At 44.5% G+C, this 23,916-nt stretch overlaps 1 protein-coding gene across 1 annotated transcript in view; it reads left to right on the top strand.

Annotated features, from left to right (window-relative positions):
• The window catches only part of AFF4 (AF4/FMR2 family member 4), a 47,517-nt gene that overhangs the window by 3,200 nt on the left and 20,401 nt on the right, over positions 1–23,916 (top strand). Inside the window, exons 2-6 of the mRNA XM_032124546.1 lie at positions 13,773–13,899; positions 15,296–16,072; positions 17,376–17,420; positions 18,290–18,376; positions 23,415–23,451. Coding sequence (XP_031980437.1) covers positions 13,777–13,899; positions 15,296–16,072; positions 17,376–17,420; positions 18,290–18,376; positions 23,415–23,451 — 1,069 coding nt within the window. The 5' untranslated portion in view covers positions 13,773–13,776. The remainder of the gene's footprint in view (positions 1–13,772; positions 13,900–15,295; positions 16,073–17,375; positions 17,421–18,289; positions 18,377–23,414; positions 23,452–23,916) is intronic.

Raw genomic sequence — 23,916 nt, forward strand, 5'->3', positions numbered from 1 at the left:
CTTGGCCACATAATTTCGGTTTGTTACTCACCTGTGGTTTGTTCTACAGGCCTATTTCCTTTCTCTCATGCTATGGTGTCACAGTTGTCTTCAGCAGAGGCTCAGAAATAACTAAACTTGAGATTAGGTACTTAAACTTCAGTTCAGAGTAGATACACGGAAGAAATCGTTCCCTGTGAGGGTGGGCAGGCCCTGGCACAGGGTGCCCAGAGCAGCTGGGGCTGCCCCTGGATCCCTGGCAGTGCCCAAGGCCAGGCTGGACACTGGGGCTTGGAGCAGCCTGGGACAGTGGAAGGTGTCCCTGCCCTTGGCAGGGGTGGCACTGGATGGGCTTTAAGGTCCCTTCCCACCAAGGCTTCGCCTTCCTTTGCCTTCAGTGTCTGCCTCAGAGTTTGTACCAAAACCAAAGTGAAGTTGGTGTCACCTTCTCTAAACTGGGAGAACAGATCACTCCAAGCTGTGGGGAGATGGAGAGGCTGTAGGATGGAGAGGGAGCATCTGGAAACGAGTCAAGAAACTTTAACAGATTCCATTTAGCTAGAGCAGGGTTAGATATTAGTGAAATATCTTGCTAACTGTGTTAAACTAAGAAAATAAGCAATCAAGTTCATAGAATTGCAAAACTCAGGATGAAAGAACTCGTGTGGCAGTTATTCTTCTCTTGCAGGATGGTTCCTTCTGTGCAATCACTAATGACTGACGAGACCCTCTGCAGCTTGTGAAATGACAGGGCTGCTGTCAGTGCTTAGGAAATCCAAGTGCACAGCCCCTGCTCCTTCCTTGTCACCGAGCCGCTCTCGTGAGCGCAGTCAGCCCCAAGTGCTGAACTTGTGCTGTTCTCTGCCTGTGGCTCTCTCCTGCAGGGATCCAGGTTTATTCTCTTTTTAGCTGCTTGCACTAGATGCCCATATTCCAGCTGAATTAACACTTCCCAGTCTGGAGCAGTGCTGGTGCTCTGAGGTGACCGTGTGCCGTGCTCAGAGCTCGGCGTGGCACAGCTCCCTGGGGCTGGGCCAGTCTCAGACGTGCGGCCAAAATTCTGTGTTTCCTGGAGCTGGGAGGTTGTTTGCCTCGTGCACTCATGTCTCATTCGGTGTCTGCCATCTCCCCAGGCTCTCAGACCTTTACTACTTTCCAAGTTTCTTTCTTCAGCTCCATCTTTCAAACGCCTCTTTTCCCTAACACTGCCACTTCTCCCCAGTGCTTGGAGTTCCTCAGGTTGTCCTGTCTCTTGTTCTTACTTGGTTCATTAATTCTTGCTGATGAATGTAAAACCTGGGTTATTAACTGCCAGTAGCACCAGGTACCAGCAGGAAAAAATATCTCTTTGCACTCCATACTGTACAAACATGGAATAAGGGAAGTTCTTGCCCTGAAGTCTTGAACTAATTTTCTTCTGTTAACAGCTCATTAAGAGAAATCTTCCTGCTCATCTTTTCATGGAAAACAACACGTCATGAGGCAGCTCAGAGCCCCCTTTTACTGATTTTTTTTTTTAACAGTTCATCTTCGTTTTTATTCATGTCACAACATTTATTGATAAATTTCTTGAATGTGCTGCTTTCATGTTTTATAATTAAACAAATAGAGTGTACTTTTACTAATGTGTAATCCTGTAGTGATCGTGTTTTCCAGGAGAGGCTGTTTTATCATTCCAAATCTCTCCCTATGGATAGGTGTGCTCCTCTGCAGCCCCACAGCAGTTTCTCACTGTTCATTCCCAGTGCTACACTGGGAACATGAAGGGGTAGGAGACAAAAGGCAGGATAATGGTGTGGTTCTCTTCAATGTGGTTGTTTCTGAAGGATTGATGTTTCTCACATTGTTTGCAGTTTCCAGGAGCAGCTTTAAGCTGTTTGTCCTTTGGGCTGGAAACTTTCCTGAGTGTTTCAGCTCAGTGGGTTCCTCACGGAGGGGCAGAAATGAGCCCTGGAATGGTTCCGCCCCTCCTACAGCTCCTGGGGTGGCTGAGGGTTTGGAAGTGTCAGAGAAGGTCTCAAACCAAAGCACATCCCAAAACGTTGAACTTTTCCAACTCTGTAACCTTTGCTGTGTGTGGTGTTGAAATGAGAGGGCAGCCAGGTTTTGGTGTCACTTTGTCATCTCCTGGAATTGGGGGCGAGGCCGTGGTGCCTCACTGTAGTTGGGTCATACTTCACTTTATTGACAGACATTTTCCAGTTTAAGAAGAAAATAAAGGATGTTTAATTTGCAGAACCAGACATTGGGAAAACAATGTTTGTGACCAGTAACAAGTTAAACTCTTGAGACAGAGGAAACTCCTTCCACTTGTCCTTAGCTGGGATTCTAAGATTTCACCGAGGTAAATTGTTCCAGAGTAGATATTTCCCTCAACAGTTGGTTCCTGTGGAAATTTCACACCATTGAACAATCATTCAACTTTCCACTTCATTTTCCTTTGAAATTCCTAATGTTCACTTTCCTTGGTGTGATCCTGTTGAAGGTGTCTGATTTTAAATGAGTATTTGATATTTATATCCGTTGTCTGCTATGTTTTTATATAAATTACGCTTCAAAATACTGTGTGCTCGCATGTATTTCCCCATTCATGCTGACATTACTATAAAAGCTCAAACCATAATTGTCCAGATTTGTGTATTCACATGGAGGTTTTTTTGTTTCTGCATTTAATTTAATTTCCAAAAGACGTTAAAGAGATTTCAGTGATGGAAGTGCTTAAATGGTTTTAATCAGGCTTTGATGTGCACAAATCATTAAAGCGAGGAGGATGAAGAGATAAGAGTCCACAATTCCCTTTGTATGGTTTGCCTGCAGAGGAACTCACGGAGGAGGAAGTGTTCAGGAAATCCCAAAGGCGCAGGAGCAGCGACAGGACAAGGGAAAACAGCCTCAAGCTGTGCCAGGGCAGGTTCAGGCTGGATATTGGGAAAATTCCTTCATGGAAAGGGCTGTCCAGCCTTCCACAGGCTGCCCAGGGCAGTGCTGGAGTCCCCATCCCTGGAGGGCTTTGAAGTGTGGAGGTGGCACTTGGGGCAGTGGGAATGGTTGGACTCAAGGAACTTGGAGGGCTTTTCCAACCTAAACAATTCTATAATTCTGTTTTTCCCACAGAGAAGGGGAACAGCAAACCAAGAAAAGCTGCATCAAAATGGGAATTTAGTCTGTGTGATGTCATGCATTTCGTGGGCAGAGGAATAACCAGAGTTTCTGTGGAAAAAAAAAAATAATTTTAGAGCTTTGCCAACGTAACTTTCCAGTGTTGCGTTACAATTAGCATAAGCATTTCCTTATTTAAAGATAATTTAAAAATTGTTTGGTCAAAATCCAGATTTGAAAACATGAGCCATTAAGATGGAGATTTCAGAAAATTGAATATGGGAAACAGGTTGAAGAACTTAAAAGAACATGTTGTAACTTTAGCAAGTTGTCCTGTGCTTTGGCATACATTAAATCAACCTAATGAAAATTGCCGAATGAAAAATACTTGATTTTACAAAGATCTCCTAACATTATTGTGTTTTTGTAACTGCAAGAGGCCTTGAAGCACAAAGATTGTCCAAGAGGAGATTAAATGGATTGAGGTAGTGATATTTTCCCTGTTTCCTGGGGTTTTTATGTTCTGAGTGATCCTCTATGGAACAGAGCTTCCTGATTGTGTGTTTTGAGGAGGTTTTTATATTTTGGGGTGAGGTGCTGTGTGTGTTTGACATTTCCCATTAAATGTCCAGTTCACCTCTGACTGGTGTGGAGCTACTGGAACCCCCCCTGGCTGTGGGTGAAAAGCACTGTGGCCACTTGGAATATTGGTTTAAATTGCCTGGTGAAGTTCGGGATCTCTAGTTAATTAATTTATTTTTTAATTAATTAATTAGGATTTTATATTAGCCTTCTGATGCCAATAGGATAAATTAGCATCATATTATAGCATTGATTTGCCATGGTGGAAACTGGTGTTTGGTGTAGACCAGCCTTTAAAAGATAAAGGGTGAAAAGATTTTCCTGGAGCAATTGCTGGTGCTGAAAGAGCTCCACTAATTACATTTAATGAGCAAAAAACACAGGTAAGGACTTTGCACTGTGACACATTCTTAGCCAATAATTACCAGAAATATGTTCTAATAGGAGAGAGTTTTAACAAGTAGTCTTCAGCTTAAATTTGTTAATCACTAATAACCTCCTAAAAGACAACTTTCTTCAGGTTTTTTCTTCAGTTTTTTTTCTTCAGCCTTCTCTTTTTTTTTTTAGTGGAAAAAGTTGCATTATTCCCTGGCTACGTGAAGCAAGGTCCGTGCTGAATTGGCATTCAAAAATGTTTTTGTTTGTTTTTTCTTATTTATTCAGAGGAATGTTCAAATCCATCCAGTCAGGACTTGCTGACAAACTTGAAGCTCAAGATGGTCAGAAGTGGGTGTGGTTTAATCTTCGTTGCTATTTTAGAGTATGAAATTTGGATCTCATTAGCTGCTCTAGTGGGCTGATTCCTTGCTATACAATTTATTTCAATGCATTATTCAATTTTTGAAAAATTATTATGTGTGACTTGCACTATAAATAGTGAGTCATACTTTAAAAAAACTTAATTTGAGCTTGTGCTTAGTAGAATTCCATTAATTGAACCCCTAACGAGGGGTGTCCATCAGTGCCTGGTGCCTGCTCAGCTGCAGCTGGTTTGCCCAGCACAGCCTGGGAGCTTTAGCAGTTCTCACCATGGAATTTCTGTGGCACTTGGAAGCAGTTTTGGCTCTTCCAGAGACATTTCCAGGCTCCAGCTCTGACCCAGCTTGGTGTGAAGTGGCCTCTTGCATGAAGGGTTTTGAAACTCAACTAAATTTTGAGACGGCTTTTGCAATGGTTCTTGTGTTTGTCTTTAACTTCGTGCCACAAAGAGCTGAACTTCTTTTTCTGGTGGCAAAACTCACCAAGTCTCACTGGCTGGAAGTGAAATGTGGTGTTAGTATTCTGTGTTTTGTAGTTTCATGGCTTTTGGTTTAAGGCCACATCCAGAAAAGTGCAAAAAGTTGTAAGAACTTTGGGGGAAAAAACCCCAAACAGCATCATTATGGGAAAATATGAGGTCATTTATATTAAAAGAGTTTGTACAGCTAAATTAACATTTATCAACTGTTTTCTTGAGGTAAAAGATACTACACTAAATGTGCTGTTACTCAGTGGGGGCAGAAATATTAATGTTTCTCTCAGTCTGCTCAGGGGGATTATAAAGTACAGGTGGCATTTAGTAGGTAGGATGAAAGGTGAAAACTTTCCAACTTTTTAAGCAGTGTTTGTTTGGAAGCACAGCACATCAAAGCTGTGGCTTTCCTGCTGCATTTCAGCTTCCCTCTGTAGATGGTTCTGGGCCCTTCCTCTCGCTTCCAAGTTTTTTTGCTTTGCCTGCAAATCTTAAATGCTCCTGTTCCCTAGGTTTTTCCAGAGTTTTTAACTAGTCTCTGCTCTCCTCTTCAGTGTGTTTAAGTTTAAAAAGAAAGTTTGAAGGTACCAGGAAACATCCCAGGTCTCAGAGCTGTCACATTCTGACAGCAGATTTTAGACAGGTAGGAAACGATGCTGAGTTTGGCAAACTCTTTGCATACAAGTTAGGGCTGAAATCTGGGAGGGAAAATTCGTATTTTCACTTTTCTGATACTCAGAATTGTGGATTTTGTGAAATCTTCAAGCTGTAAAGCAATCCTGGGACTGCTGCAGCTGCCAGCAGGGAGCACTGGCCCTGTGAGAGGTCAAGCCACCACTTTTGAACAGATATTGATGTAATACATTGGTGATCATTTAGAGAACACACGGATGCTGACATGCATCACTCCGGTGGCTTTGGTGCTCCCCCTCCAGTTGTTCTGGGAGCAGCCTGGACACTGATATTTCCCTTTAGGCCTCTCAGTTGTTCTGTGGCTCACCCCGAGTGGTTTCCCATGGTTCTGAGGAGAGTTAAGTCATTGAATGGTGAAGTTTTTCATTTTGGTTGCTCTGCTGAGCTGCTCCCCAGCACCCTTTCCCTCACAACCACGTTACAGAATTTTTATCTCAAACCCTGATGTTCAGCTCAGTGAGTGATGCAGCACAATGGGTGAACCTTGGTCATGATGGGAAGTCCAAGATGAATGTCTTGTGAGACAGTGCAGACAGATGATCTTACACTGAGGCTGGAGGAAGTGACAGTTAAACCAGGGTAAAGTATCTGATAAAATTTTTCTCTTTTCTTTTTCTGTAGTTGAGATGGGAGAAGGATGTGAACCTCAAATGTGATTTTCCCTTTTGCCTTTTCACTCCTGGTTTAGGTGGCACCTCATTAAAACCTTGTCTGCTGTTTCAAATCTTACACAGAGCAGATTTATCAGAGAATTTCTGTCAAGTGAATCCTTTCTTAATCCTAATGCCACAGAGTTCATAGCACTCAAATGTAATGATGTCTTTTATGAAAGTAAATTAATGTGAGGAAGTCAGAATGATAGTAGCCAGATTAATGTTAGATGTCTGAATAACTATTGCTTAATAAAATCTAAATGCCAATTGTCTTGGCTTCAAAGTTTAAGCAGATGAACATGTAGGCACAGGAATTGGGTTATTAAGTTTCTGCCCAATTAAAGGGCAGAAATTTGTTGGGAAACTGTACTGGAATACGCTTTGGTTAGCCTGTGTGGACATGAAAGGAGTGCATGGAAAAATGCTGAATTTGTGATGGTCCATCTTTGCACTTGGGGGAATTAAAAACTTTCCCAGCGACGGAGAGTGGAGGGGATGGGGAGGATTGTCCTTGGTGGAGTGGGAGATGGAACTGGACTGAAGTTGGCTGAGAGGAGATTTAAGTGGGAAAGAAAAGAGTGTTCCTGGTGGATGGCTGAGCTCGAGGTCAGTCTGCACTGCTGGGCTGCTGGTTTGGGGATCTCCTCCGCTGTGGGGTGTCAGGGCAAGGAATATCACTGCCTGGTCAAGAAAGTCCCCTGTTCCTCAGAGTAGTTTTGGTATTGCAGGATGAAGCAAATAGAAATGCAAAGGCTTGGGAAGGCAAAGCTGAAATTCAGCTTTGCTGAGCAACAGCAGCTTCACTTCCCTCTCCTGGCTCGGGCTGGCTCTTGTGACACGAGTTCACTGAGGCTCCTGTGTCTTACCCGACCTGGAATCCTGACCTGGCGTTGGGGTAGGTGCAGAAAATGACCATTTTAGTGGCTTTGTGGTCTCATGGTGTCAATCCCTGAGGTTCTTCTCCTCTGAGTCAGGGATGGCTCTGTGGGGTCACTGTGGGATCTGTGGTGTCTCCCAGGATGGAGCCTGGGGACAGAGGGACAGTGGGTGGAGGAGTGACCCTCCCTCTGCTCCCTGTCCATGGAGAGAGGAGGAGGGAGCAGGGAGCTGTGCTGTCGCTTCCTAGGCTTTCCTGCTCCTCTCCCATTGCTGAAGAGACAGGACAGAAAGGAGGGACTGATGTCCTTTGAGCAGCTCTGCTCTCTGCAAAGGAAGAGAGTTGGGAATTAATTTCTGTGTTCATCAGAGAGGGGGGACCAGGCGTTTTCCCTCCTGTGTGGTACTTCTGCACAAAAATGAGACATTGAAGATATGTGGTTGTGCATTTTTAAGGTCCCTTGAGTGAATTATATCAAACCAGTCTTGTAAATTCTTGGATATAAACCATTTTAAGCTGTTTTAGTAGTGTAATTTAAAAATGGACTTTAAAATGGTTTTAAATGAGCTGCACTGCAAGTGCTGAAGTTACAAATGTCCTCCTTAACTCGGCTTCTAAAATCCACTTGCTGGGGGTTCACGTTCACCTTAGTTCTTTTACCTTACCTTGGCAGGAGGAGTGGAACTGGATGATTTTTAAGGTCCCTTCCGACCCAAACTCCATTTCTGCCTTGCTTCTGTGTGCTGAATCTCATGCATGATGAATGATGCACCCAGTTCTCATCTGGACTTGTAAAATGAAATGTTACACTTGCAGAGCCTCTTTCTAAAGGATCCCCAAGTCCTTTTCCAGTGGTTAGTGTTGAGTTACAAATGATCACTGTAATTCTTTTATCCACCGTCGCCGTGTGTTGGCTTCTCAGGTGGAAGATGCTGACTGATCCTCAGGTAACCTGATATGTGAGGGATGAAGGGGACTCAGGCAGCTAAAACCGAAGAGCAGGATGTCATTACTTGCTCCATCACTTGACTGAGACGCTGGAATTAAGGCCGTGCTCCCACAGAAAGTGCTGTGGAATTTCTCTCAGCTAACGGTGGTGAAGGATTTGTGCTGCTTTGTCTGGGGAGCAGCACAAGTCCAGGCACATCGTGCTTGGTGGGGATTTCTGGGTGCTCCAGAGCTGAGTGGGAAGGAGAAGTGCCTGCAGCAAACTGCTGGCTCTGCCCTCCCTGGGAGTTCTTGTCAAACATTAACCAGACCTAGGTCAACTCAGTTTTTTATTATTTTTATTTAAAGCTCTCCCACCCTCAGTACGGACAAAGGAGTAGTTCCCAGACAGCTCTTGGGGCACTTTATGTTCTCCCTGTTGAATGTGCAGCAGCATTCCTGATGTGAAGGGTGGGATAGAAACGTTTGTGTTGTAGGAATGGGAAACATTTGTGCTTCAGTTAGTGGTGAATCACTGATTTATATTTGTGTCCTATTACCAATAGAATCGCATTTGAATTGTATTCCCAAGAGCTCAAGTGAAACCTTGGAAGGAGGGAGAAGGAGCTGTGGAAAAGTTCATTCTCATCGCAATAGCTGAGTGAGATGATGGCTCAAGGCTTCCTGTGCAGCCTCACCCTGTGATACCAAGTTACTGGGGTAGGATTTTGGAATCCTGGTGGTATCACAACCTTTCCTTTGGTGGAGCAGATCCCATGTGCACCAAACCAAATCCCCCTCTCTTGGCACAGAGCCTTTGTGTTGTCAGAAGGTGAGGGACAGAAACAGAAAACTCCACGCTTTTGAGAAATTGGCTTTTTTCTGTCTGGACAAATACAAAAACTATTTGAATTCTATGTAAACTCTTGGTTTTAGTTGTGTTCCCTATTTCAGTTATAAAACTCTGAAGATGACTCCGCTGCTTCTGTATTTGCACCATGGTCATCATGGTCATGCACCATTTGCATCGTGGTCATCCTTTAAACCTGTCCTGGAGAATCATCCTGTTTGTGCTTTTTTGGGCAAAGCTCTATTGTTTTAATAGGAAATGTTATATTTTTTTCTGCATTTTTTTTCTTCACCATCACACAGAAAGTGGACGTTAAGGCTATATGTACACTTCTACAAGTAACTCTTGGTGACACCAGGGCATGTTCCTCTTTGTGTGTCGGTGTTTTTGTGCTAATTTTGTTGTTGCAGGGCAGTTATTTTTCAATGTCTCCCTTTTTAAACAGCTCCTCTGGGAGTGCATTTGTGCTAGCTGACAGAGTAGCATTTTAGGCTCGTGCACATGATTTTAGGGCAGGATTTGTGGTGATGCCCTGATGCGCAAGCTGGGAGAAGTGTCCTGTGCCAGCTCCTGAGATGCCCCTTGTTCATGGTAAAAGGAATATTTTAAATAATTAACAGGCGTCTTTGGATGCAGCATTAAGGCAGCTTCAAGTATTATTAACTGCCTCCTGAAAACATAATTCCTTATTACAAGCAGACTTTTCAGCTCTTTTTCCCCTTTCTTCTAAGAAAAAAGGGTGAAATGATGGGAGCTGAGCGTGCCCCCGCAGCTGGGTGTGCCCCGCACAGAGCTGGGATCCTGCACGTTCCCTCTGAGCGTGTTTATCCTTCGTGGCCAAATGTTGTCAAACAGAATTGGGGTTTCATCACAGCCAATTAACCAATTAACTGTTTGATTCCTCTTGCTCATGAAACCAATTGAGACTGAAGAAGCCCTCGAGTTAAATGAGGGTGTCTTGAAGGAAGTGGAGGTGTTGTAAGCAGGCTTTGAAGATGCACTAATGGCTGGGTGAGGTGTGGTGGGGTCGGATCCCTTTGGATGGACTGTGTGTGGAGGGTTCCTTGGGCCAACCTTCGCCTTTGATGGTTTTGCCTCACAGTGTCTGGGGAAGATGAAGAGATGCTGCTGGTGCTGAGCTGGAGTGAGGACTTGGGTGCCTGATGTGGTTCAGGGGGGTAAGAAGGGTTTGGCCAAGGTCCTCTTCTAACAGCTTTGCCAGGAAATCTCAGGCAGTGTGGGTGTGTTGGTTGGGGTTTATTTTTAGTCTGGAGTTGTGCTCCAAAAGTCCCAGAGCTGGGATGTGCCCCTTGCCCGGAGCTGAGGGAGTGGGAGGTGGGAGGCAGGAGGAGAAGGCAGCACCAACACTGCCATTTGATACCACAAGTTACACATCCAAGGTGAAGGTCTCTCAAACCAGAGCCATGCCCTTGTTGGATTAGGGATGAGCAGAAATACCAACTGGGATTTAGGAAGAGCTCGGAAGGAGAAATGAAAACTGTGTGTCTGGTCTCGGTGATGTGATGACGCTCGGGGCGCCTGGAGCAGCAGTGACTGGTGCTGCAGGAATACACACGGGGAGGTTGGCTCAGGAGTTTCTGTGAATTCCCTGCTGGATTTCCTGCTTGCTTTCAACTCTTCCTATTGAGCTGGAGCAGAGGCGTGAGATGTGAAGGGTTGGTTTGCAGGGAAGTCTCAGACACAGGGACTGTGCAGAGTACAGTGGGACACACTGCAGGAGGAGTGACTCAAACCATGGAGAGTTCAACTTCCTAAAAATGGAAATACTGTGCTTTAGGCCTGTTTTCTAATTTCTTTTTTCAATTTTGGAACTTCTCTTTTCCCAGATGTGGAAACTAAGATGACTTTGGCCCTTGCTGCAGGGACATTGTTCTGGTTCCCTCAGCCTGGCTCTGCTATTCCTTCACGCTTTAGCTCAGGCCTCCTGAGAAAAGGGGAATTTTAGCAGGATCATCTTGTAGGCAAGAACTCCTTCATCTTCCACTTCCAAGTCTGTGCAGGGAGGGAGCAGAGGTGCTGCCCTTGTTCCCAGAGGATGGGGTAGGGGTGATGGGACCACTACATTTTAGTGGATATTAAAGGTTTATTACAACTTCAAGTGGTCCGAAAACTGAACTTCTGTAGTTTCCTACCTGCTGGAGTTACTTACCAGCGGTGCTGATCAGCAGACAGGTCTTGGATATCTGCCTTTCAAAGTACCTCTTCTTGCTTTTCCTGAGCATGGGAACGTTTCCCTTCTGCCAGGCTCGTGGCTGTGGAAGATGTGGGTTTGAATGGCAAGTTGTCTGAAGTACAGAGCTAAGGAAGCCCCACGAACTTCCTCTATTTACACATTTAATGCTGGTGTGATTTTAATGGCCTCATACAGGTTCAAGGCACTTAAAATAGCTCTGTGTGGAGATTGGATGATTAGATACAAACAAGTCTAACTTGTATCACAGTCAAACTATTTGCTTTAATAAAAAAATGTAAAAGAGTTAAAAAAACCCAAACCAAATCCCCATAAATCAAGGTGACTCCCCATGAGGGTGTTTATCATGTACTGTGTTACAAAAGGCTGGGGAGAAGTGGTTAAAAGTGTCATTAACTGGTGTCTTTCTGATGATTAATTTTACATTCACCTGGGCAGATACAGCCAGATCAGCTCTGGGTTTGCACCAGCTCAGATCTCAAGTGAATCTTTGCTGTAATCTTCCTTTTGTGTGGCAGTGTTGGTACAAATGCTGGTTTTCCTTCAGTCCTAGAGTTACAGGAAATGTTGATGCAATTTTAAAAGATGATGCTTGTCTCTGTAAAAAATAGTGAAGGTCTTTGTAAATATTTAAGCCTCTGTTTGGAAAACAGAGATGTAAAACTCTTTGCTAAGATTATAATATTCTGGATGTATAGCTGTATATAATCCTTGATCTTAGTGTATTGGTGGGAATGAACCATCCAAAACCAGAGCATTCCTATTCCCTGCTTCAACATTTGCCTTTAATAGTAAATGCCATGGACTCAGACTGTTCCAGTTGGCTTTAACTGATCCGTGTCTATAATTAAATCTGATATTTATCTGTGTTGAAATCCTACATATGTAACAAATTGGGCTGCACTCTCAAGAATGAGCTTTTTAAGCCTCAAAATTATAAAACAAGTTTGTCATCAATGCCAGAATGATCCCTGGAGTTTGCTGGCCACATTCCAGTGCCCAGGTCCCTCTCTCAGCCTTGACAGCCACCTCTGGTTACATGAGTTCAGCAGGTTACAGGAGAACTGAAGAAAAAAGTGATTTTTCACATAAAATGTAAGTTGTTGTATTCATGTGTTTGGTATCAGCACGGAGCTGGGTTGTGCCAGTGCTTGTGCCTTGTTTGCAGTGCAGGGAAATAAAACAAACCTGGTGCCTTAGAAAGCATCAAAGATCTCAGCTTACACCCTGGGTTTAGTCTGCTTTGGGCAGCCTCTGAGCTTTCACTGCTTTCAGAGCAATAGACAAAATGAAGCCAAATGGGGAAGAAATGTAAGAGGCTAAAATGTTATTGAGGTGAAAAGACTCATGTTTTAAAAACTGAGTGATGGGTTGAAGTTTCCTTGTTAAGAATGCAATGGCTGGGTTTGCACAGCTTTCAGAGTCATGCTCTAGCAAATCATTTATTATTTTTAATATTCAGACAGCTGTCTAAAGACATGAAATAATGATTTTCTAAGCAGCCCAACATTTTCATTTTAGGTGTAAATTATGTGGAAGAACATCAGTTTCTTTCCTGGAAGCACTTACTTTACTTTGTGCAGATCAGTAAAGAACATTTCTAAATCTCTTGATACAGAGTTTAGCACAAGTTGTGGCTTCCCCATCCCTGGAAGTGTCCAAGGCCAGGCTGGACAGGGCTTGGAGCAGCCTGGGACAGTGGGAGGTGTCCCTGCCTATAGCAGGGGGTGGCACTGGGTGGGCTTTAAGGTCCCTCCCAACCCAAACCGTTCTGGGATTTGATGTTAAAGGAGTTAGTGGCACCTTATTTATCATCTCATTTTGTTTACTCCTTTATGTCCCTTTATTCCCTTGTTGCAATTTCAGTCCCAATGCTGTGTCAAGCTCAGAGGGAATCTTTTCCAACTCTTGTGTGTGTGTGTTTTGCAAGAATTTGACATATTTCTTATAACACAAGTAGCAAGACCAAACTGCAAAGGAAAATTTGTTGAGAAGGGGGATTGGCAGGTTTTGAATCTGCATTTTTGCAGTAGGAGGATATGGTCCAAGGCAAAAGGTGCAATTTTGCCAGAACTTCCCTGAAATTACTGCTTTGAGTAGAAATGCCTTTTGGGAGTCAGGGAGGGAGAGAGACCTGAAAACCACATCAAAGCTTAAGGTTAGAATATGTTGGAGAATGGGTGCCAAAAAAAGGTATGTCAGCACCAAAAATAACCCTAATCTACAGGAGGAGTTAAGCACTGAATGGGTGGGGGGATGGCAGAACATCTGGGGGAGAGAAGGTATTTTAGAAAAGAATTGGAGATGTTCGGCGTGGGCTGGAACCGAGATGACTCGAGCGGGTGAAGTGGTTTGAAATAGTTACTTGCCTGAGGACTTGGTGGATTTTTTTCAATTTTTTTTTTTTTTTTTAATTGCTGCATAAAGTTTCCCTGTTAGAAGCCAGCTGTGGGTTGGGGGTTACAGCCCTTTGGAAGGGGCTGAAATTGGGAGTTTTGAGGAGTTGTGGCCCTCAGAGGGTTCTTAACAGAGCTCATTCTGTGGCCAAACAGGGCCAGGGACTGCTTGGGAGCACTTGGATCCCTTCTTTGGGCACTCTCATCCCTCCCCTGGGCCCTCACATCCCTCCTGTTCCCCTCTGTGATCAGGACTGATCTTTTTGCTTGTAGCAACATGAACCGTGAAGACCGGAATGTGCTGCGTATGAAAGAAAGGGAAAGGCGAAATCAAGAAATTCAGCAGGGTGACGAAGCCTTCCCACCCAACTCTCCTCTCTTTGCTGAACCATACAAAGTGGTGAGTTCCTGCACCTCGGAAAAATGCAGGTTTTATAACAGAAATCATGTGCAAATTCATATTTTATGTTTATTTTTATCCATGTTCTTTTTAAATTCAAGGCTCTTATGGCAACCAAGGGTTTAAGCAGGGCTTGAAAATAAAGCTGGACAGTCACAGCTCCCCTGGGGTATTTAGAGTGCTTGGGAAGGGGAGGAAGTTTTATAGGGAGTGAGAAAAAGGAAAATAAAACCATCAAATTATTTTCCTTCCTTCACTTTCTGTACAGTGACTCAAAACAATTCAACTGTCCATTGTGTGATGCCAAATTGCTGTTTTGGGGGTGCTTTAGCCTGTTGCTAAACTTTCTAACCTTTCATCAATGCAATCCAGACCTGGATAAGTTCAGGAAGACAATGTTTAAATGGGAAGTTAATTTTAAATGCTAAAATAAATTTAATTTTTAATGTCTGGTATGACAGAATTATCCGTGCTAACTAGTACTCCAGTAGTTTGTTTCTGATATTTTAGTTTGTTTTGAAGGAGTTGATTCTGTTAGTGATCTTGCACAGCTTTCAGCCTGTGCTAGGTTTCCTTCCAGGTTGCTTTGCTGAACAGAACTGGAAAAAATAACCTAATTCTGGAATAACTAATAAAATATTATTTAAGATTTTAGTTACGTAGCTCAAAACTCACTTTGAGAGCAAACCCTTCCCTTGTTGCAATTTCAGCTGGTTTGCAAGAAGTAAATCATGACTGAAAGCTCTTCCTTCAGGAGGAAAGTTGAGAAATACCTGGTGGTTTTTTTTTATTCCTGTCCTCCCATCAATTTCTTGTGCTTGATAACAAAATTCCACGTGTGAAGTTAACCAGAGCTGGTTGGGATGCATGAGGGAATGATCCAGGATCCCAGATCTGGAAAACAAAATGGTTATAGAAGAAAGAACCCTTTTAACTGTGCGCAACAAACATTGTGCCAATATAAATACCAATTAAAAATGACTTACAGGGGTGAGGTTAAGTTGGTTTTATTTTACTGCTAATTAAAACCTTTTAGGACTGATGCATTCTGTATTAGAGAAATTACAGTCTGTAAGGTGACAGGAGCCATCTGCAACTTCGGAACTTGCATCCAGCTCAGCAGTGCATTATTTGATTGTTGGTGGTTCAGCTCTTCCTGCTGCTGAATTTTTCTTATGTTTTAGGGAGTTAAATATGTATTATTACATATTTTTGATGCGTTTTAGGGAGTCAAATTGCTGCTTTAAGAACTAAAATTCAGAATTGGAAATGCTGGCAAAGAAAGAGGTGGATTCTAGCTGCAATTCAGGTTAACTGCTGTAGTTACCAGATCATTTAACTGCAATCGAGGTTGTGATCGCTTCTGAATCCTGATTTTTGTGGCTTATTGTCCCAGACCAGCAAAGAAGACAAGCTGTCCAGCCGCATCCAGAGCATGCTCGGTAACTATGATGAGATGACGGATCTCATCGGGGACCGGCCGCTCCAGAAGATCGTCGCCATTCCCAAGCCCTCCGTTCCCGCCGCGCCCGATGACAAACCCGCGCCCGGCTTCTTCGGTGAGCAGCGGCACGGCGCGGGCTCGCACCAGAGCAGCAAATGGACCCCGGTGGGGCCGGCCCCCAGCACTTCGGCCCAGTCCCAGAAGCGCTCGGCGGGGCTGGGGGGGCACGGGCAGCGCTCCGGGGGCGGCGCGGGCGGCGCCGGGGCCCGCCACGAGCGCGACTCCTACGGCGGCGGCCGCAAGAAGGGCCAGCACAGCTCGGAGCACTCCAAGGGCCGCTCCGCCAGCCCCGGGAAGCCGCCGGCCGTGTCCTCGCTGGGCTCCGGCCACTCCAGAGCCCACGGCAGTGACCACCACGGCAAGGACCACCAGCGCTCCAAGTCGCCCCGGGATCCCGACCCCAGCTGGGACTCTCCCTCCCGCGTGCCCTCGTTCGCCAGCGGGCAGCACTCGAACCAGTCCTTCCCACCGTCGCTAATGTCCAAGTCCAGTTCAATGTTACAGAAACCCACTGCCTACGTCAGGCCGATGGATGGGCAGGAATCCATGGAACCAAAGTTATCCTCGGAACACTACAGCAGCCAGACCCACAGCAGCGGCGTCAACGAGCTGAAGCCCAGCAGCAAAGCGCACCTGACCAAGCTGAAAATTCCTTCTCAGCCGCTGGATGTAAGTTGCCGGCTGTGTCCTGCCTTCTTCAATGTAAATCCACCTGGGCTGGGATTTTCCAGCGTCTCCGAAATCCCAATTTGCCTAACCCAAATGGAGTTTTTAGTAAACAGTGTGTTTTTGTTACTCAAAGCACCTTCACCTAAGCTGTATTTTCTATGGGGAGCGTGCAAAAGTAATTATTTTTGTCTTCTGCTTCTTCCATGCAAATACTGGGGTTTTTATTAAATAAAGGCTGAGGCATTCAGAAAGGCTTACTTAACCCTAAGAGGCCAATTTTCATGGAGTATTTCTGTAGTCAGGAGTTAGGGAAATAGTAGGATATCCACAAATATTTTGACAAGCTGGGTAAATACATTGTTGTTCCTGGGAGCCGAGTTGACTTAGACTTGTTGATACAATCTGCCTGTATCGGATTTTCTTTTGAAGTGAGTAGCAATTACTAGATGTGATTATTATACCTTCACACCAAATTGAGCAGGGTGCACAACTTTTTATCAGTTGTGCTGGATATAAAATCCTATTGGGTTAACAACTTTGAGGAGTTTGGTAATTCCCAAATCATTAAGACACAGACTCTGACTCCAGCTCACTTACAAGGAGAGTGCCTTTCCTAGTAATGAAATCTCATTTCATCTCCTGTCTAACTGCTTGAATCATGGTAGCCAGACAAAAGCCCTTGTTCCTGGGATGCCAGCAGATAGCAAAGTAAAATCCAGGACACAGGTAAGGAAACCAGAAATTACTTTATTTGTGAAGACTTGCCACATCAGTGCTGATGCCCTGAGTCCTGTAGTAGCTTTGCTTCTTTCTGTTCGTGGCAGCCAGGGATGCAGAAGATTCATAGTTTGGTAATTATTGCTGTTTCTGGGATCACTCTGGGATGAGTGTTTTACTTGGGAATGCAGTTTGTCATTCCTGTGCATTCACAGTCCTGCACTTGAATTCAGATATTTTCCTGGGGCTGCTTCCAGGAAATGATTGAAAGCTGGGATTCTCTTTGCCCTCTCTACAAGTTTGTAATATCACTGACTGCCTGCGATCACTTTAACTGTCAAGTGAAAAGTAAGAGATTATTATCACAGTTTTATAGATGTCATGTATTTGCTTTTCATAACTGAATGTGACTCATGCCGTAAAAACATGGATCTATCTGATATTAAAATTGATGAAAAGAGTTAGCAAGGGCTGTTTGTGTCTATGTAGAGTCAGTGTGAGTCACGATAGGGATTAAAGTTTGTTTTTAACTGTTTGTAGTCCCTGGAAGATTTGGGAGATGTTAATTTCGAGTTTTGATTTGCAGGCATCAGCCTCTGGTGAGGTGAGCTGCGTGGACGAAATCCTCAAAGTAAGTTCTCAGTGCTCTTGTTCATCATTTCTTTGTTGAAAATACAACCATTCCCAAGGAGGGGGAAGGACTCTGCTGTTCTCAGAGCCTGTCCAAGTGCAGATGGTTGCAGGAGGGCTCTCCAGTGCTCCTCCAGCACTGGGACACTGGGCCAAACTGAGAGCAGAGCTGGGTGTTGCAGTGTGCACATCATCTCCTGGAGGTCCTCACTGCATTCCTCCTCCTGGGAACCAGATCCACCCATTTCTTCCACCAAAATACAGTTTTTAATTTTGATACTGTAGATTACAGTTAATGCTTTGCTGCCCCACAGCAGAACTTTCCCTCTCCCCTACCTGGGTTATTTTCCCAAGTCCTTTTACCCCTCCTGTGATTCCCCAGTCCTTTTTCTGCTCTCACAAAAGGATTGTCAGGTCCCTCTGGAGCATTTCCATGGCTTATTATTTCCTCTGACCTTCAGTGCTTCACGGGCCTTGGAGATGCTCTGAGAGAATACCAGGCACTTTCATTCCAGCTGCAGGAATTTGATTTCCCCCTTTTCCTCAAACTCTACAGGCTTCCCTTTCCTAGGATTCTTCTTCCCACACACTCTGAAAGGATCAGACTCTGACTTGCACTGCAGTTTATCTTCAGGCCAACCAAGTTGATTGATTTATGCCTTGCTGCTTGTTATTATGTCATAACTCTCTCTTCTTGTGGGTAGCAATTTAACATTCAGGTTTACATGCAAAATCTTTATTGCACATTTGGGAAATTAAGATTTGAATATAAATCTGAGTGAAGCAATGAACTGAAAATGGAGAGAATCCAGACTGCAAGGTGAAATCTGCTTTATTTTGTTAATAACTTTCCTTTTTGTTGTGTTTTAGGAGATGACCCACTCCTGGCCTCCTCCACTGACTGCCATCCACACCCCCTGCAAAACTGAACCCTCCAAATTCCCCTTTCCAACCAAGGTCAGTGCTGAATCAAACTGCTGTTGAAAAAGTAACACCTCTTAAAGATCAGGATTTTGGAACTCTCACATTCAGTTCTGTATAATCTGCGTTTGTTTCAGTGCTTTGTCCCTCTTTATTTTTCTTCACCCCACCTGTCAGCAGTGGCCTTATGAAAAATGTCCTTGGTTTTCCTCTGCTTTGCACAGACAGTCTGCAGGGTTATCTGTCATACAACTTGCCTTTTAAATTTTTATGTGATAAATTCAAGCCTTCAAACTTTTGAAGCTTAAAAATGCCTTTGAGCCCTTTCCCTAACAGGGAAATGCTTTGCACCATTTTGTGTAGAGCCAAGTGAGTTTCCCCCGATGTAGCAAAATAGAGGCTGAATGGTAAATGCTGAGAAGTTTAAAAGGGCTTTTCTGCATAAACTGAATTTTCCTCTTAGTTTTGAAGTCCATTAATAGTGGTATGAGATCTTTTTACATTTTTAATTACAAAAAAGATTAAGACAGTTTAAGAATCACGTGTTTTGCTGAAGAAATCACTCGTTCCAAAAGATCCCCTTCCCAACCTCCTGTGTTCTTAAGAACTGCTGAAGGGTTTAAGCAATTAATTCCAGAGAGAAATCCACCTCTGCTGCTGCTGACAGCACAGGGCACGTGTCCAGGGGAGCTGCTGGAGCTGACACCTCTGAGGAAGGAATTCTCCTGCTGCCTCCCCTGAGGCTGGGCCTGGCAGCTCCAGGGTTCCAGGGCACTGGGAATTGTTTGCCTTGAAGAGCAGCTCTGCAGGATCCTGGAAATCCAGGATAGGCAGGGGAGGCAGCTGTGGGTAAAACCCAGTGTGGGGAGCTGACTCACCCAGGAATTCGTGGTCTGGTTCCTCGATCTGCTGATTACCAGTAAAAGATTTCACTCAACAACGTGATTTTTCTCCAGACTCAACATCTCTCTGGGGTGAATTGGGGTGCTCCACCCCTAACTTGGCAGAGCTTCAGAGTGAAGAAATTGCACTGTTTGTCTTTTAAAAGTTACCTTTGTAGTAACTCAGACCAAGCTCTCTCTGACCAGCTGCTGTTCTAGACACCACTTGCAGCTCTTAATTTCCTGTTTGATCCAAATTGCTCCCCAAAACAGGACATTTGACAGAATAATTTTAAGAAGACTTTCTCACTGAAGTCTCTACTGTCATCTCACTAATCCCATCATTTTAAGTGAATACTTCAACATCACCTTCCCTCAGCCAAAGGTTCCAGTCCCTGTTGGAAGGGCACATCCACAGATTTCCCCCAGACTGGTCTGAGTGCAGGTTCTCATCCTGGCTGGATATCCCAGAGCCAGGGGCAGCCACCTCTGTATCACCTGTCCCTGTCTCACTGCATTTTGCTTCTCTCCAGTATCAAAAAACACAGAATTTACCATTCAGTTCTGGGCTTTACTTTGGAAGGCATGCCTAGAAATAAATCCTGTTGTCTGTTTTGCTAGCATTAGATCAATATTAATCTTGCAAATATTACTTTTAGTCAGGGTTTATTTGTGTGTTACATAAAACTGTCAGCCTGGAAATAATTCGTACCTTTTCTTATAAGGAAAGAAATTCCACACCTTTCCTCATCAACAAAGGTCCTTATTCCGCTGCTTTGAGTACTCATTCCTGAACCTTTAGGGAGGTATTTTCCCTTTGCATTTTGGGCACACATGGCTGTGGAGCTGCTTGGTTTTAGTTTACCTGGCACTTGACTGAGTTTGGGAAGAGGAAAGCGTGCAGAAATCCGTGTGGCTGTGACACTGTAACACTGCTCAGCTCTGGTGATGTTTGAACATAAAAAGTGGCTTGTGGAGCTTTTTGAGCCTCTCAACCTGGATTGTGTCTCTTCACCCAGTTTGCAAAAAATTCCATTTATGGCTGCTTTGAGTCTTTTGACTTTTTGCCAGCTTTTTTATTTTGTGGCTGCACATCTTAGCCATGGAACTCTGTCAAATTCTCTCTCTGCATCCAAAGCCTATAATTTCCTCTGCCTTCTCCCCTCTGTCATTCTTGGCAGCAGCAGCAGCTCTGCAGAATTCCAGGGAGTTAGTGAGCCATAGGCTTGTGCAGTCTGGGCCCAGAGCAGAATCCACCAAACAAAACACAACAGTGGTTTACTTTAATCAGCCAGTTCTGGTGGAGGAAAGCTCCTTCTCTTTAATACGGTGCTCCATTTATTGCCAGTCATCTGCCGAAGTGTTTCACAGCACTCCCCTTGTGGGCAGAGCTTGGTGTGTTTTTCCTGCTCACATAAAATGAAGCTGCCCTTGGTGGACCACTTGATTTTATTTGTCAGACTCCTGGGATGGGATCACTTTCCCTGTGTGTAGGGAGGGAGGGAGTAACTCGAAGGAACCCACACTCCTAACTGGGGCCTCTCTGATGACTATAAATATATCTAATAGTTCCCAGGAAGTCTTTGGATCAGAAGAGAAAGCTCCATGGAAATAGGTCAGGGAAAGTTTTATGGATGCTATGGAAAAATGCAGATTCCTGTGTCTTGATAAAAAATGTTATCCTGTGACCCAACACTCTGATTTTATCCGTGGGCTCACAGTCGGGCACTCCAGAAGCACTGGCAGTGTTTATGAACGCTTTGAGCAGCGCAGCCGCTGTGGGGAGGGAAGGGTTGGGCTCCGGCGCCAGGGGAGGCCTGGCTGTGCCTGCACCTCTGCAGAGGTGGTTCTGTGCTGCAGAGCTGGGGCCAGCAGGATCCCCTCAGCGCTCCATTCCCTGCTGGAATACACAAACTTCCTGCTGGGAAGTAAAGATGAGCTCTGACCTGAGGTTTCAGGTGTTAACTGGGACTGGGCCCCGTTCCCCACAGCCAGGGCTGTGGGATGGGAGTCCCTGTCCTGTCCAGCTGGAGAATTCCTCTCTCCAGGTCTTTTGTCAGAGTTTTTGTTTCCTGCTCCAGTGTCTTCCCTGTGTAACCTCAGTCCATTAGACTTTGCTTTAAAGGGTTTCCTTCCTTTCAGTTGTTTGCAATTTCTTTCTGAAGCAGACCTTTAGAAGCTGCTGCTCTAAATAACCTGGGAGTTGAAAGTAGGGCTTTTTTTTTTAATCTCTGAGTTTCTTAAAGGAATACATATCCAGTAGATGGCAAGGGAGTTGGAAAAAGTTGCGCATCGAGCCATAACACCTCATTAAAGTGCACTTAGCTGAGAGCCAGTGCTCTGCCTCTGAAATGGGAAGTTGACTCAAGCGAGGAATTAGGCAGGTGTGTTCTGCAGAATTCCCAATCCGTGTGCTGCTGGAAGGGGTGCCAGTTCCCCATCCCATGCTCCCCCAGTGCTGTGGCTCTGGAAATGTGGAGTTTGTGGCCTTTGTTTCTTTTTTCACTCAGTTTGTTGATTTGGCTGAGCTGCCAGTGGCAAAAAGCAACCAGGGATTCACACCTGCCTCCTCCTACCTGTGTAAATGATAAAAAATGGATTTATTTTGAAGGAAGTGTGGCTGTTGCTTTCTGCTGAAGTCACAAGACTTCTCTCCATCTTTGCTTTGCTCTTTAATTTTTTTTAGATTATTTTTATTGTCCCTTCCTTTCAGTTAGTAAAGATCAGAGGTACTTGAAATACCTCCCAAGGAAATCTCCTTATGAAGTTCCTCATCCACAAAATTCTTGTTCAATGCATTGTTCCATTTTTGAAATACAATGCTGAGGGAAATTGAAAACATCTCAAGGGTGCTTTGCTGTGTAAAGCTTTCGTGTGTTTAAAAACTTCCTTCTGTAAATTGCCTCTGTAACCACTGCCTGGCACTGGCTTGGTGTGAGGGAAAACCAGGTCACAGGTGTACCAGGAAAAATGGAATTCATTGTTGAATTGTAGTTCTGGTTTGCCATTGCCAGAGCACGTAAGTAAAATGCATGTACAGAACTAGAAATTAAAAATATTGGACTCGATTTGTTTTTCTGGGGCCGTCATTGTCCTCATTTTGAAATGAGGTCAGGAAGGTCCTATTTTAAACAGGCGCTCAAGCCTGGAAGGGGGTTTGCAGTGGCTCAGTAGCCTCTGTGTGTTTGTTAAAACAATGGTTTAGGATTTCAAACAAGTTCATAATCTGCTGTGTCTTGGGAGTCAGAATTGGGGTTTCTGGAATGGGAATACTGAGGATGATACAAGTGCTAAAATTTGCAAGGCTTTGTCTTTCCTGGCTGGTTTTATAGGAGACTGGGAAGGAATTGTTCCCTGGGAGGGTGGGCAGGCCCTGGCACAGGGTGCCCAGAGCAGCTGGGGCTGCCCCTGGATCCCTGGCAGTGCCCAAGGCCAGGCTGGACATTGGGGCTTGGAGCAGCCTGGGACAGTGGGAGGTGTCCCTGCCATGGCAGGGCTGGCACTGGATGGGCTTTGAGGTCCCTTGCAGCCCAGCCCATCCTGTGAATCTATAATGTCATCTTTTACTGGCTTTTGTCTGATCTCCTGGAGATTTGGCTGTTCCAGGCTGGAATGCTGTGCTGTCTGCCCAAGCTGGGGTTACCAGGGACCCACATGGAGCCTTTGGGGCAGAGTGTGCAGAGCTGGTCACAGTTTAAACCTTACCTTGTCCCCAAGGCTCCTCTGTGGCTGAGAGTATTTTTTGTTGAGAGGTTTTCCCTGTTCCCATTGCTGTGTGTGCCTGGAGAAGGAAAAGGACAAGAAAAGAGTTGGAAAGAAAACGCTTCAAACAGCAGCAGAGTTTGTGTGTGTATAAGGAGCATAAACAAACATCCTGAACAGTTCCTCTCCATCCTAAACACAGAGGAGGAGGGGATTTAGGGAAGTCACACAGGGATTTGGGACTTTCAGCCCTGATGTGCCCTTGGGAACAGCAGGAAGTGGGTGAGGAAGAGGAGTGTGACGGTCTCCTCACCTGGGCTGCCCCTGGGCCCAGAGAAGAATCCCTTTTTTTGCTTGTTGCTATTTTTTCCCCTTTTCCAGAGATTAAGTGTCATCCATTAGGTGGAAGGAATACCTTCCTTACAGCCTGCTTTTTTGTACCTTAAAATTCCCACTGAAAAAAACCCACTTGTGATCTTTTATTCCCCCAGGAGTCCCAGCAGTCCAGTTTTGGCACTGGAGAACAGAGTGAGTACATGAAACTTCCTGGAATGTGTTGAATGCTTTTGTTGCCATTCGGTGTTCTCAGCATCTCCTCAGATGTCAGGGGTTTTAGGAAATGAGGTTTTCCAGACTGGTCACAGGATGGAGTCTGACTTCAACTTTTCTCTGCTTTCTCAAGTTTTAAGCTGTTAAACAGTTGCTTGATTTTCTTTTGCATTTCTTGGTCAGATCTTGGAAGTTATCACTGAGTTGGAAGGGTGGTATGTTCTAGAAAAAAAAAAAGTGTTTTTAATTGCTCTAATTCTTCACAAAATGCCTCTATGGTTGACTGAATTGAAAATAACTGAGTATTAAGCCAAAACACTTTAGAAAACCCAACTCCCTGCTCAGGGACATATTAGAAACCAAAATAGTGCTTTTGCTTTTATTTCAATAGAAGAAGCACATGGCAGTTTCACTGTTCATTTTCACTTTGACATTTTAAAATCA

This window comes from Corvus moneduloides, chromosome 15 (genome assembly GCF_009650955.1).
Source record: "Corvus moneduloides isolate bCorMon1 chromosome 15, bCorMon1.pri, whole genome shotgun sequence".
Taxonomy (NCBI): Eukaryota; Metazoa; Chordata; class Aves; order Passeriformes; family Corvidae; genus Corvus; species Corvus moneduloides.